This window comes from Vombatus ursinus, unplaced genomic scaffold, assembly GCF_900497805.2.
Source record: "Vombatus ursinus unplaced genomic scaffold, bare-nosed wombat genome assembly UNPS02010304.1, whole genome shotgun sequence".
Taxonomy (NCBI): Eukaryota; Metazoa; Chordata; class Mammalia; order Diprotodontia; family Vombatidae; genus Vombatus; species Vombatus ursinus.
In genome coordinates this window covers 4,573,497-4,588,352 of record NW_020950082.1, presented here as the reverse complement: position 1 = coordinate 4,588,352, position 14,856 = coordinate 4,573,497, and the positions used below count along the sequence as shown (strand labels likewise).

General features: G+C 37.4%; 1 protein-coding gene across 1 annotated transcript in view; it reads right to left on the bottom strand.

Moving 5' to 3' along the window:
• DOCK9 (dedicator of cytokinesis 9) overlaps positions 1 to 14,856 on the bottom strand; it is a 359,630-nt gene that overhangs the window by 174,161 nt on the left and 170,613 nt on the right. The window contains exon 2 of the mRNA XM_027854137.1: positions 14,393 to 14,509. Coding sequence (XP_027709938.1) covers positions 14,393 to 14,509 — 117 coding nt within the window. The remainder of the gene's footprint in view (positions 1 to 14,392; positions 14,510 to 14,856) is intronic.

Genomic DNA, 14,856 nt, shown 5'->3' with positions numbered 1-14,856 from the left:
ACAAAGAAGAAATTTTATTTATGCTCCTAAAGGAATGGATCAAAATTTTTCTCAAAGGAGTAACAAAATTATTAAAGTTAAATAATTGATCCAGGTAGGAAAATTCATATTGTTCATTTCATGGGATTATCAATGTAGAGGCGGAAAGGATCTCAGAGATGATCTAAATCATTAATTTTCCCAATGAGGAAATGGAGGACCAGGGTATTAATTGTTAAAGACAGGATTTGAACCCAGGTCCTCTTACCCTCTAGACTCAGGGCTCTTTTCGCTGTGTTAAGAGGTCCTAAACCTAGATGCATACATTACAGACAGAAGCAGGGAATGGAATAGAGAAATTGGTCCTTTTCTTCTGCTTTGAGCATGTTTTTAAGTTTTGAGGGGAAGATGAGCATCCTTGATCTCTATTAAACCACCCTGACTGCTGATTCCATTTTCTTCCTCCTTCTTTCACTGCAATTGATTAGACAACGATGAACATTTTCATTACTCTTATAATCTGTCCCCTAGGGTATGTCATAAAGATGAATGAATCACATAATGACAAAGACAGAAAGGGCCCGATCCCTCCAAGATGTCTCCTGAAACGTCTGATACAATACCCCCAACAAGTGGTCAGCCAGACTCTTGACAAGTGATTAACCAACTTCCATTTACAATACTCCAGAGAGGATTGTGATAATAATAACAGCTAATATTTATAGAGTAATGTTTGAAAAGCAGTTCACAGATATGGTTTCATTAGATCATTACAAAAACTATGTGAGTTAACTATAGAGAGGGGGAGCTCCCTTCATCCCATTCCATTTTTGGACAATCCCATTTGTTAGAAAGTTTTTTTTTCCTTGAAAACTGAAGGTTCTCTCTGACTCAGTATCATAGTCCAGCACTAGAAAGGACCCTGGCATTCACTTAGCCCAATACATCCATACTGACCCTAGTCTTGCCCTCAGGGGCCAAGCAAAACATTTTATGCTTTTAAACCACAAAGTTTCATAAGCAAAAATAAAAATTACTCTGCCAGAAAACTGCCTCCCTTCCACCTACTGCCATGGACACGAGGAAGAGATTAAATACACATCTTTCTTCTTCTCTTTTTTTTCTTCCCCTTCCAATGTGGAGTCAGAAAGACTTGGATTCATATGTGACCTCACTTACTAGTTGTGTGACCCTGGTCAAGTCACTTAATTTTGGTCTGTCTCAGTTTCCTCATCTGTAAAAAGGGGATAATAAACAGCACCCACCTCCCAGGGTTGTTGTACAGATAAAATGCAATTATCCTTGTAAGCATTTTGCAAATCTTAAAGTATTATATAAATTATTATAATCACAATTATTATTATTCCTAGATGGAGTATGTCAACCGACTATCCCTCTAACTTTTTAGACCAAAGAGCTCCTCCTTGGCTACCACTCCCAGATGTACGTTGTTTTCTCCAATTGGAATGTAAGTTCCTCGTGGGCAGGTACTATTTTTGCATTTTGTATGCCCAGTGCTTGGCACTCAATAAGTAAATAATAAATGCTTTTTTATTCTTTCCTTCTTACTCTGCTTATCTACATGTGGCAGTTTTATCTCTGTTTAAAATGTCGTTTCCATGTGTTATGTGTGAGTACAGATAGGATGAAAAGCATACATTATATATGTAAAGATCTGGACAATGTACAAAGCACTTTTATAAGCATTATCTCATTTTACCCTCCAAACAACCCTGTAAGGAAAGGAGTTTGGACATTCTTCTTATTCCTTTTTTTACAGCTAAGGAAGCTTAGGTTCAGAGTTTAGTAATTTGCCTAAGATTACAATGTTAGTAGTCAGTGGCAAGGCTAAAACTCAAAAACTCAATCGTTCTAACTTCCAGTCCACTCTTCCTTCCATAATTAGTCATTTTTTCTCAAATAAATCTTCCTAAAGCACAAGTCTGACCATGACATACCATACCCACCCCAAATTCAACAAATCTACAACGGCTCATATTACCTCCAAGATCAAATTTAATAAAGTCTTCTAAAGAAAGCCCTTCCTGGATTTCAGAAAAACCTGGAAAGACTTGCATGAACTGATGCCAAGTGAAGTGAGCAGAACCAGAACATTGTACACAGTAACAGCAACAATGTATGATGATTGACTCTGTTAGACTTAGCTCTTCTGAGCAATGCAATAATCTAAGACAATTTCAAAAAACTCATGATGGAAAACGCTATCCACATCCAGGGAAAGAACTATGGAGTCTGAATGCAGATCGAAGTATACTATTTTCTTTCTCTCTCTGTTTTTGTTTTTTCTTTCTCGTGGTTTTTCCTTTTTGTTCTGATTCTTCTTTCACAACATGACTAATGTGAAAATATGTTTAATTTGATTGTACATGTATAGCCTATATCAGATTGCATGACATCTTGGGAAGGATGGAAGGGGAAAATTTAGAGCTCAAAATCTTACAAAAATGAAAGTTAAAAACTAAAAATAAATAAATAAATAGATTTCTTTCTTTTTTAAATAAATAAATAAATAAAGCCTTTCCTAACTGGCCCCTTTCTGCCCTTCTGTCTTCTCTCACTTACCTCCATGTACTCTTCCAGACACCTAGCTGTTCCTTATACAAGATATTCCATCTCCCAACTAGGAACATTTTCTGTAACTGTCCCCCATACACCTGGAATTCTCTCCTTCCTCATCTACATCTCTTGGCTCCTAAGGCTTTCTTCAAGTACCAGCTAACATCCTACTTCTACAAGAAGCCTTCCCCTATTCCCCTTAATGCTAATGATTTCCCTCTGTAATGATTTCTTATTTATATTGTATAAATCTTATTCGTACATAGTTGTCTGCATGTTTTCTCCACCATTAGCTCCTTTGCCTTTGCCTTTCTTTGTGTCCCTAGTACTTAGCAGATAGTAGGTGCATAATAAATAACTGCTGACTTGACTTGACTTATGAATTTTTAATATCTAATCAGCACCATTATTTTCACAAAGTTACTATGGGTGTAAGGCAGCAACAGCCAGCCGGTCATTCCTCCTTTTTTCCTTCTCCTCTTCCCTCCATCCCTTTGTAAAGTAGGGTACAAGAATGAACAAAAGAAACCTCAACCTCTCATAATACTCTGAGTCCAGGGCACACAGATAGAAAGCAGTGAATAGGGATTTCTGTGCACAAAAAACTTCCAGAAGATAGTGGTAATGAGGAAGACCAGTTGTTGGCAGGGAGTGGAGCCCACAGCTGCCATGATACCTGCTAGGAGAGCCTGAGGCAAGCCAGGAATTGCAAAAAAAATCCTGGAAAACATGGTTGCAATGGGAAATAGACAGAGTGGCTAAGAGCCAGAATATGTTAGCAGCAGATGCTATGGCAGAGGGCGTGTTGGTCCCAAGGGGGGCGGATGGATGGGACACAGGAGTTGTAATTACTACTGTACTGGTCCGAGGACCCACACAGCAGAGCCCTCTATTAGTAGGCTTTTTTTTCTGGTGATAATTAGTCTTTTTCAGTGGACTACAACTAAGTATTTCTGGGGAAAGAGGGACAAGAAATAGTACTCATCAGGAAATTGGGATTAATTAGCTATTTTCTTGCTAAGGAAACCCAAGTTAGAGTCTCCTTATTTGTTCTTTGTAAAGCCTTAAAATAAAACTGCTTTAAATTCAAAATCATAGCAGTCTCAGCTTTTTGCACAAGGGAAAATAAGTACCCCTAGGAAAGAGCTAAAAACAAAACTGCTTATAATATTCCCTTAGAAACACCAGAAGAAGTGGTAAATGCGAACCACAGAAACCATAGAAAAGAAACATTATCGAAAGGACTCCAGCAAATGACCTACAGCAAAGGTGTCAAACTAGTGTCCGACTAGGGCAAAACTCCCAAGTGTGGCTCCAATCAGATTAAAATGTAATTGAGAAATGTTTAATAAAATACATAAAAAGGCAATAAAACAGACATTATTAATATGGATTTTCTAAGTTAATATGAGGCCTGCATGAATCTGATTCTATTTGAGTCTGATATCACGAGTCTGTAGCTTACATCAACTTTCTGATATATCAACGAATTTATGTGCACGTCCTACTTTAAGAAGATACATTTCCTTACGTATCCTGTATTGAGAATTCTTCCTCATCTTTTTCTTCGTCTATCAGCATCACTCCAGTCTGTTCAAAGTTGCATTTCAACATCTTGGATGGCATCCAAAAAATCTTATCTCAAACATATCAAATACAAAACAGATGCACAGCTCCTTCTCACTCATTTCCTTGCAGAGCCTGAGGACTACAAGTTCTGAGTTCTCTCTTCAGGGACTCATGCATTTATTCAACCATATTACTCAGATAAGACTAGGTGATCCATCAGCGCCCAAGCAGTATATCTAGGTTTGATCAGGGAACCATCATAAGAAAGGAATAGAAGTTGTTATTTTTCAGAGCATTTTAGCATTAATTTTTTTAAGAGTATTTAGTAATAATGGAAATTGGCGTGTTATCTTTGAATCAACAACTTGTTTTTAAACAAAAATAGAATGACACTTTAGTGACCTCACATATTATGTTTCTTTCTCTCTATACTTTCTCCTTTGGGAAGATATATTATTATTATTACTACTACTGCAATCTTTACATGAATGATTCCCAAATTCTTCTGTTCATTGAACAAATATTCCTTAAGGGTCTACTACAGAGATGGCCATCAACACTGTGCTGCACGAATGCCGTGAATAAGATACAAGAATTCACCTCCCTCTTTTCTTTACAAAGCGAAATACACTATGGACATGGAACATAACATATGCTGCCAAACTGGATAGAAGTGTTGGTTAGTTTTGATAAGTTGGTTTTTTTCCCCCACTCTATATTTCCTTTGTTTTAAGGGATGGCTCTTTAAGTTGGGGAGGGAGAAGACCACGGCGGGAAATGAAGGAATTGTACAAACAAAAGACATCAATAAAAAAAAAAAAACAATTTTTAAAGAAAGCCTGTGTAAGACCCTGTACCAGGGATTATCAGGATAAGCAAATACATGATCTTTGCCCTTGTGCTCTAGTAGATGAGATGACATGTAAAAGAATAACTATTAAAAGCCATTATGAGATCAGTGGCATGGTGAGAAGTACAATACTTCTCCCCATTATTCTGAGAAGGTATCCAGAGGCTTCACCAAACTGTCAAAGGGACCCATGAAAAAAAAAAAGGTTAAGTAAGAATTTCTGCTTTAAATCTATGATCTCTCTGATCTTCCTAAGGAAAACGATCAAAAATACTAAGGGTGAGGATATTCCTCAAGAGATGTCTGCTGCTGCTGGTGTGGAATTTGTGCTCAGAAACCACTCTGGCTATCACACCATCCTGCTCCTCCCTTCCTTAGGTCAGGGCTGATAGTACTGATTTAAAACAGGCCAAAGCCGGTTGTCTGCTTGGACCAAAGGGGTTTCAGTTAATCATCTTATCTAAAGAGGAGATAAAATATTCAAGTCCTTAAACATTTAATGAGTCGCAAATACATTTCTTTTTCCTGCTTCATTTCCAATGAAAAGGAGGATACTTCTCAAAGTTGTTTGGGTTCAATTCCATCCTCATCACATACAAGAGTTTAAGAGAAGTTTTAGAAGTAGCCATTCCCATTTCTGAGCTTATACAGGGGAAGACAGGAGTGTTGTTTTTGTTATTCAGTCATTTTTCAGTCATGTCCTACTCTTCATGACCCTGTTTGGGGTTTTCTTGGCAAAGATACTGGAGCAGTTTGCCATTTTCTTCTCCAGCTCATTTTACAGATGAAGAAACTAAGGCAAAAAGGGTTAAGTGACTCATCCAGGTTCACACAGCTAGTAAGTATCTCAGGTCACATTTGAACTCAGGAAAATGAGTCTGTCTGACTCCAGGCCCAGCACTCTATCCACTGCGCCACCTAGAACACTATATATTGTCAGACTTTTTTCGATATGTTAATTAACTTTGCGGAACTATTTATTATTCTTTTTAAATGCATTACAAAGGATTACACTCTGAAGGAGGATTTGTTGGGCAGCATCAGTAACCATAAAAACAAAAGATATCAATAAAAATCTTTTAAAAATATAAATAGCCATTTACCTACTTAACCAACATAAGAAACAGCTTGTATTTGTCACCTAAAGAAGAATGCTTTTCATAGCATCATAGATCTAGAGCTGAAATGAACCTTACATCATAAAATCTAACACTTTCATTTTACAAATAAGGAAACTGAGACCCAAAGAAATTAAGGGATTGGTTCATCGTCACACAGTTTGGTAAGTGACAGAGCTAGGATCTGAATTAAAGTGCTGTGGAGTCCAAGTTCAGGGCTCCTCCCACAGTCCCATAATGCTTTATTTCCATTTAATGGAGAGACTTGTTGATCTTCATCAGGGAGGGCAGGGGGCTTTGTAGAAAATCTACTGCCACTAGTCAAGTTTTCCCAGTTTTAAAATTGCTTTATGCATATCTTTATTTCAAGTTATGAAAAAAGTGGTTTCTTCTTCACCATTTTGTTTAGTTTGTATTTTAAAGAAAGACTATTTTCTAAAATCAGAATACCATTTTTTATAAAAACATCATCTAAAATAAAGTTAAATCAACAGTCTTGTGAGAGAGAAAATGTGGAATGGTGCTTAGAATACTGGATTTAGTCCTGGGTTCAAATTTAGACTCTGACACTTATTACCTGTATGACCTTGATTAAAAACCATTTAATTCTCTGAGGCCCAAAATGTGGGAGTTGAACTAAATTATTTCTAAAGCTCCCTCCAGCTCTTGGACCTAAGAACCTAAAATTATTGGTGGCAAATTTCAACTTGGAATTTTTTCCCCAGGATTCTGAGACATGTTCAATCTTGAACACTGACTAATATCCCAGAAACCACAATGGTTATTGAAAGTTATATTGCAGACTACTGGACTCCAAGAAAGAAACTTTGAGGAATTAATTTTAAAAAACCAACGCTTTTCAATAAAACAGTAAAAGGTAAACACAGAACTTTTTCTGAACACGGTATCATAATATTCACATACAATAGCACCATTGCTAATTTTCTATTCAAAAGGACAGACCGGAATTGTGATTGGTAACTTCCAGGTCTTTTGTAAGTAGTAGGGCTTGGCTTCCTTTTTGGGTTAGTAGTTTTTAGATCATTATCAGTCACATGTAAGTAGAAAAGGAAAAGAACTAGAGGAAAAATTACAATCAGGATGTTATTTAAAGGGAAATGGGTTAACCACATTTTTCTATACAATGCTGAAAGAATGTAAAGATCTATCTGTATTTAAATGTTTCCAAATATGAATATTCTACAGGGGTCTCCAATAATCTTTAGCTCACACTGAGTTCTCTTGTCAATAATTATTATATAGATAAAGGCATGATGGAGTACCATAACCGACAGGACATGTGAGCTACATATAACTGAATTCACACATGTGCCATATATTGTAAACATATTTACATATATATATATATATATATATATATATATAGTATAGAGATCTAAGAGTAGCATACTCCTTTTTATTAAAAGCTCAAAATCATCCTCTGGCTAAATACATGATATTCTATTCGCTCTTAGTTTATCCAGGGTATCACAGTTTAATTTTAAATTCATAAGTGGCATCTCTAAAGTCACTCAAACCTAAATCCATCTTTATATGGTCTCTCCATTATAACTATATCATAACTAAGCTTGTCAATTTTGCATGCCTAGCCATTACCAAATATTTATGATGGTCCAATATATAAGAAATAGACAAGTATGATGCAGGGGGCCATCTGACTGATTGCAGAAGTTGTACATGGTAGATTTGCAGTTTCACGTGCAATCATCTTTTTTATTGTACTGTGTTATGGAAATGCTTGTTTTCTTCCTTGAATTCAAAATAAAATAAATTTGTAATACAAATATAAATAAATAAAATAGGACTAAAAAATCATAACCAACAACCTCTTCAATTCACTGCAATGCAAGAGAAAAGGTATCATTTGGTAGCAGGCCCTTCCAAGAGAAAAGACGTAAGATTTGAGACCAGTGGTCTAATAACAGAGTAGAATATTCTGCGCCTTTGAGAGCAAATTAAAAGGTAAAAATTCTGGATGCTACATTCAGCTTTGATCAAGATTCCCCATGTCAGCTGACAGATAATTCAACTTGTTTAATCTGTTCTGTGCTCACTCAATCAGGACAAAAGAGTACCTCTGCCATCTGGGATATTTAGGCTCAAAGAATGCTCCTGAAATAAAAGTTCTTAGTTGAGAACTGCTATATATTATGAGATCACAATTTTTTTTTAATGTGCTGCTTCAAAACCCAACGGTTATCAGATCACAGATTTAAAGTCGTAAGGGAATGTAACAATTATCTCACACAACTCCATCAATTTACAAAAGGGGTAAAGTGAGGCCCAGAGGGTTTAAGGGAATTACCTAATGTCACACCTAAGTAAGTAGCAGACCAGGCAATCAAACCTAGACTCTCTGACTGCAAAATTTACACCCCTTTTTATTCTTAATGTGCTACCTCTCTTGGGATTATTTCTTTTACCTCAGAAAATATCTAATCTCCACTGATCCATACTCTGTAACAATATACTCTTTAACAAATGTTCTCTAAATGGAAATCCACATTAACATTAGAACAAAGGTAACTAATGCTCAGGATGATGACCTTACTGAATTCCTTCTCAATCAAGTAACAACGAAAACTGTATTTAACATGGATTTGATAGCCATCAAATCAACCAATGCAAAATTATGAAGGACCTACTATGTGGACATGTGTCATACACACATAGTTATGGTCTCTAAGGATGTAGTTGGGGTACAAAACAAAAACACATGAAACATAAAGAACTGATAAATGAGGTGATGTAGGAAATAAATGATTAAGGTCATAGGAGATGAAGAAATTAATGGGAGCTGGGTGTAATCATGGGGAGCTTGACAAGGTGGGGTAGAGAGCGACTGTCAGTAGTAGCTGAATACATGGAATGAGGAGGGTTTTCCAGGCCCTAGACCCAGGAACCAGAATGAGTGATTGTGAGTATTAGTAAGGGTGACAATGAACACAGCATAAATGAGGGAGTTCAAAGGCACCAGCCTCTTTCAGTGCTGCCTAGGAGCTCTCTAGCCTAGGGCCCTGGAGGGAGGTCTGACTCAGACAAGATCTGGCCACCAGCCTCCTGGCTTCCATGGGTCCTGCCCCAGGGATTTCTCCAGCTAGGCAAGACCCAGACGTCCATCTCCCACTTTCTTTAGCCTCAAGGGCATTCTCCAGCTCTGAAGAACCCGGGATAAGATCCCTCTACCTGCTGCCTACTAGGGCCTTCTACCAACTTGGCACCTGTTTGCTGTCAAGACGGGTCTCCTGGAGTTCCACTAGGTACAACATCAACATTCACTTTCCTCTAGAGGACCCTGAACAGTTTAATCATGTTCCTTCCTCACTAGAACTATCTCCAACCACTGATACTTTACCTGGACTTATTCCTCAATGGTTAGCATACTCTGACCCTCCTCATACTCTCCCTATACCAGTGATTCTTAAGCCCTGGCTACCAAGGTGCCAACCCCCACTGCTCATCCCCAGCTGACCATCCCCTTAACTCTATCCACCTCTCCCTCCCCCATGTTCAACTGCAGATCTTCTCAATCCTTTTGCTGTGTCCTCTGAAACTCCTGATCCATAATTGACAAACTTCCTCTCATCTTAAAACTCTCTTTTTCTCACACGATCATCTGGCACCTAGTGAAACTTGCCTTTCTCCTGATAACACTGCTTCCTGCACTACCCATTCTAATATTGTTTTCACTTTCACTCAAAACCTTCCCCCCCCAAAAAAACTTATTCTCCACAGTAGATGAGACTGAATACTCCGTGCTTCCAGATCGTTTTTCCATTCCCATCAATCAAGAACCCTCTCTATACCAACCCTTGCCCTCATACTCAGGGACTTTCACATCAATACTGATGTACGTTCAAACACCTTAACTTTCCAGTTCAAGACTCAATTCACATGACTAACTCTTGACATTAAGAGTTTCACTTCCACATCCATATTTACTAACCCTGAAATTCCTTTAGTCTGATCATAATCTTTTATCATTCCACCTTTCCTTCTGTTCTAGACTAACCCTGTTCTTTGTCCTTTCTGTGACCTCCATTCTCTCCATCACTCAGTTATTTCTTAGGTCATCATCCCTGTAGTGGCTATATTCTTCCCTATCTCAACCCCTTACTGAACCAATCCAACTCTATATTATTCTCTACTCTCAGATCACTCACCTTCTTTTCCTATCACTGATCATGCCCTGACAAACCCCAACCCTGGATTACTCCAGCCATCTGCTTCTTTGTTCTTATTCAAGTGCTGCTGCATGTGGTTGGAGAAAATGCACTAGAGAAAATCACAAACCACTACAATTATATATTATCTTATCTCAACTGGGTTGGAGAACTCCAGAGGCCGGACTGAAAGAAGCCAGAGCCTTTGAACTACATCATTTATGTTGTGTTCACTGTCACCCTTAGGCCATCATTCATGCTGGTTCCCTAGGTCTAAGGCCTGTAACATGGCAATTACTCTATTCTTTCCTAACGAATTTTCTATTCCATTACCCACAGTGGAACTGTTCCAAACCTGCTCATCTCTCAAGAAGCATCTCCCTGTACTTCCACCATTATTTGTTGAGGTCCTCAACACCTTATACTTAACTAAAAAAACATTGAGGCCATCCAATAAAGGTCCCCCTTTTTTCCTCCTCAAATCCACCTTTTCCAAGAGGCCTTTCCTGGTCCTCTTAACTGCCAGTGCCTGAGATTACCTAATTTACTCTGTATATATCATTTACGTACACAGTTGTTTGCACATTGTCCTCCAGAGTAGAATGAGATCTCTTTAGGACAGGGAGAATTTTTGCCTTCTGCATCTCCACTGCTTAGTACAGAACCTGGCATGTAGTCAGCATTTAGTAATTTTTTTACTAATTCTTTAAAAATCTGCTACACACATATTTCATCATCAATATGATAATTCTCTTACCAATAAGAATACTTGATTGATCCCAGTACCCCATTCCTTGACTGTACTAATAAGAGAATTAACTTATAAATGGTCTCAAAAATATAAAAAACTTCCCTCTTCCTCTTTTTTAGTGTACATTTATCTATCGATCAGAAAAGCTGTGAGGCATTTTTCTTGTTCCCCTTTAATCCTTTCCTAAGATATTTTTTCACACAAATCCCCATATAACTAGATCAATGACTATCTTACGAGCAAAATAGGTTGCTCTCTATTTAAAAGTCCAACCAGATCAATTTAAAGTCCACAGTAACAAGAACTAACTCAAATTCATCCCTTGTTAAACATACATGTCATTCTTTCCCTGAACTATATTTCATCCTCTCCCAAAATTTATACCTTAATTTAATAATTAAGCAGATTTGGCAGAGACAATGCCTACCTCTATATTCTTTACAACACCTAGCATCTGTTTAATTAATGAAATTTTAATTCAGTACAGTTGAATTAGCCTCAATCATGCATATAACAGCAAGCAGCTTGAGGTCAAGGTAGGCATAAGAGCCTCTTGACCCCTTGATGTTTAAGACAGTCCATTTCCTCTTCTATTTTAAGGCAATTGCTTTATTTGACCTACCCCTAAGATTAAAACAAACAAAAACTCACCTCAAGTAGCTGGCTAAAAAAGCTGATCCTATCATGCTGAATATTCTGTCTACTAAGCTCCTTTAATTACTATGACAATTTAGTTAAGACTGCAGGGGCTCCACTGATGCTTTGAAAGATGCAAGACCCCATGGATGTGGGCAGATTATAACCTCTCTACACCGCCTCATCATGAGCTATCCTCGTTCATATTTTCCTATGCCCCCATATATTTCTTATTGTCGTTTTTCCATAAGGAGAAACAAGTGTGGCACCAGGGCTAGAAAACAGGTCTTGAGGCCATCCTGCCTCTACAACATACTGGCTATGTCACCTCAGGCATGTCACAAAATGTCTCAGTGCTCTAGGCAACTCTCTGAAATTGTAGGTTGAAGAGAGGGTGCCCACTTCCATCCTTAAGAAGGAATTTTCTCACCAGGAAGTAACCCACACCAATGAAATCCCATGCCTAGGCCCCACATCCTCAATGGAGAATCAATCTACTGCAATGGAGGACTTCCTCCTTTAATGGATAACTGCCCTCACTACATGTTTGGCTCACTTTCTTTTCATCATATATATCCCCACTGATGTTGTTTCTACTACTTCTTCCACACAAGCTGCCATTAGTAACACAAAACATTGTTAACATGAACCCTTGCAATACACTTCCCACTTTGTAGGGAATTAATAAATTCTGGTGACACGAATGGACAAATAAGCATCATACAACCTGTTACACTTATATATTTTCCCACTGCCTTTTCATTTCTTTCTCTAATATGAATTCTTCCAAGATCATGGTGGTACATGCTTCAGAAAGACACAGCAATATCCCTGAGAGAACAGGAAAGTTCTCAAATTGTTAAAGAGTTAAGCTACCCATTTGCTATCATTGAGAAAATTAGACATCTTCAACATATATAGAAGAATTCATGATACCCCTGAAACCAACCACTACCCTGATAAAACCCTATTTGAAATTATTACAGTTGAAAAAGGAACAGTGTGGTATAGTGGATAGAGAGTTGGCCTTGGAACCAGGGAGACCTGAGTTCAAGTACTACCTTTGACACACACTGGCTTTGTGATGCTAGGAAAATTATGTAACCTCTCAGTACTCTAGTCAAATCTAAGACTATAAATTAAATAGAAGGTACAAACCTGTGTTGGTAAAGGGAGTTTCCTCACCAAGGGAATTTCCTACATTAGTGAAATCCCAGGGCCAGATCTTATTCCCTATTTTACAACTGAAAACTTAGGCTGAAATCTCTAGTCTCTCATTTTGAGGAAAACTAGGAAAATGAGAAAAACAATACTTGTCAACCCCCCCATTTTTAGTGAGAAAAGGTGGAGGGTTTGTGTTTCTGCCAGAGGTAAGCCCGGTACCCAATATCTCCAGAGCAGTAGTTAATATGTAAAATGCATATAGGTATTTTCATGTAATTTCAACCAGCTACTTCTGCGATGTTCATTAACAGGTGGGTCCTGTGTCTCTGGGGTTAAAGATGATACTGGATATGTTTTATTCTTCTCATTTCTTAAACATTTGTATCATAGTCCCTTCACAAAAACAACTTGATGTTCTGGATCTGCAAAATTAAAATGGTTTCTAAAGAATCCATTTTGCTGCAATATAAAAACACACACTCTAAGGCCAGTCGTGTTCAGTGAACCTCAAGATAACCTTTAGCTTCCACAAAGGCTTCCACAGGAAAAATATGTCAACATTTAGTATAATTTGTAGCAGTCTGTTTTTACTGTGCAAATGTAACACAAACCTTGCCAAATTTACTGGCAAAAAAAACCTGTCATTTTTGAGCTTTCCACCTGTTTTCTTTTTGCTATGTGATGTTATTTTGTGAGGTAGTTTTCAAAACATTCCAGTTTATAATAAATTCAAAAATTGTACCACTGGAAAGAGTTCTCTGGGAGAACTTTCCCATTAACAATGAATCATGTTCCCAAAGATTTTTTTCCCCGTCAAGAAACAGAGAAACTTATTTGCATACTTTAATTCTATAGAGAGGCAAAGTAAGATTGTGCTCTTTCTTCATTAAACATCCTAACCCTTGGATTGTAAAATATATGCTTCTAAAATTGCTTAAAGCCTATTAATGATTCTGTATATCATAAGGGAACTTGAAAGTAGCATTTTTCAGATTTTTTTTTCTGTGAGAAACTTTTGATCAATCTACAAACCATTTTTAAGAGCCTACAATGTAGATGCTATCTCCTAGCAATATTTTAACAAGCCATCTAAATCTATCCACCCCCCACTTCATTCTGCAGATAAGAAAATTGTGCCTCAGAGGTTAAGTGACTTGCCCAAAGTGACACAGATAGGTAAGTGTCAGATACAGGGAATTTAAACACAGGTCCTCTCACTCCAAAGTTGGTGCTCTTTCCATACTGCCTCTTTACCTTATAATTTGTTCATAATCTCATGGACAGGTATACTTATGTTTGCCATACTCAAATTATTAGCAAAATCAATCCCCATAGAGCTGGTTGGAAATATATCATCATTACCTGTGTCTTACAAACACATCTGTCATTTTCTTTTTCTCATGGCTGAGACTTAAAAAGGGATGAAAAAAAAGCCAAACATTCAGCTGGTAGAAAGACATTAAGTTCCTGAATTAAGAGGCAACAAATGTCCTTATATCCTGACCAATTACCCCTAAAGACCAATCACATGATTTAAAAGAATAGGAAAAATAAAACCAGTTACCTGGAAGTCATCATAAGGAAAAAGCAGCATCTCACGTAAACCATCATTCAAGATTTGAGTCTTCTTCTGGACAATAACATTTTCATAGTCAAGTGGCTCAATTAGCTTTGGTTTTGCCTAGAAAAGAAACAAAATAATACAGCTTGCTTTAGCACCTGGAGTTTCTTAAGTAAGGACAATTCATTGATTTTTTTAATAGTCCAAGAGGATGGTTGGGCTATAGTAGGGTAGCAGCGATGGAAATAGAGAGTAATGGACAGATATGAGAACTGATTTAGGAGTTGAATAAATAGAACCCATTTATGCTTGTGCTTCTGGTCTCTCTCTCTCTTTTTACTTTTGTTTATGGTATATAAAACATGAATGAATGTCATCAAAATTCAAGTTCTCTTTCGATTATATATTTGCCTTTTAAAATACAAGAATATCTACTATTCATCCTAATGTTTTCCTACTCATGGATT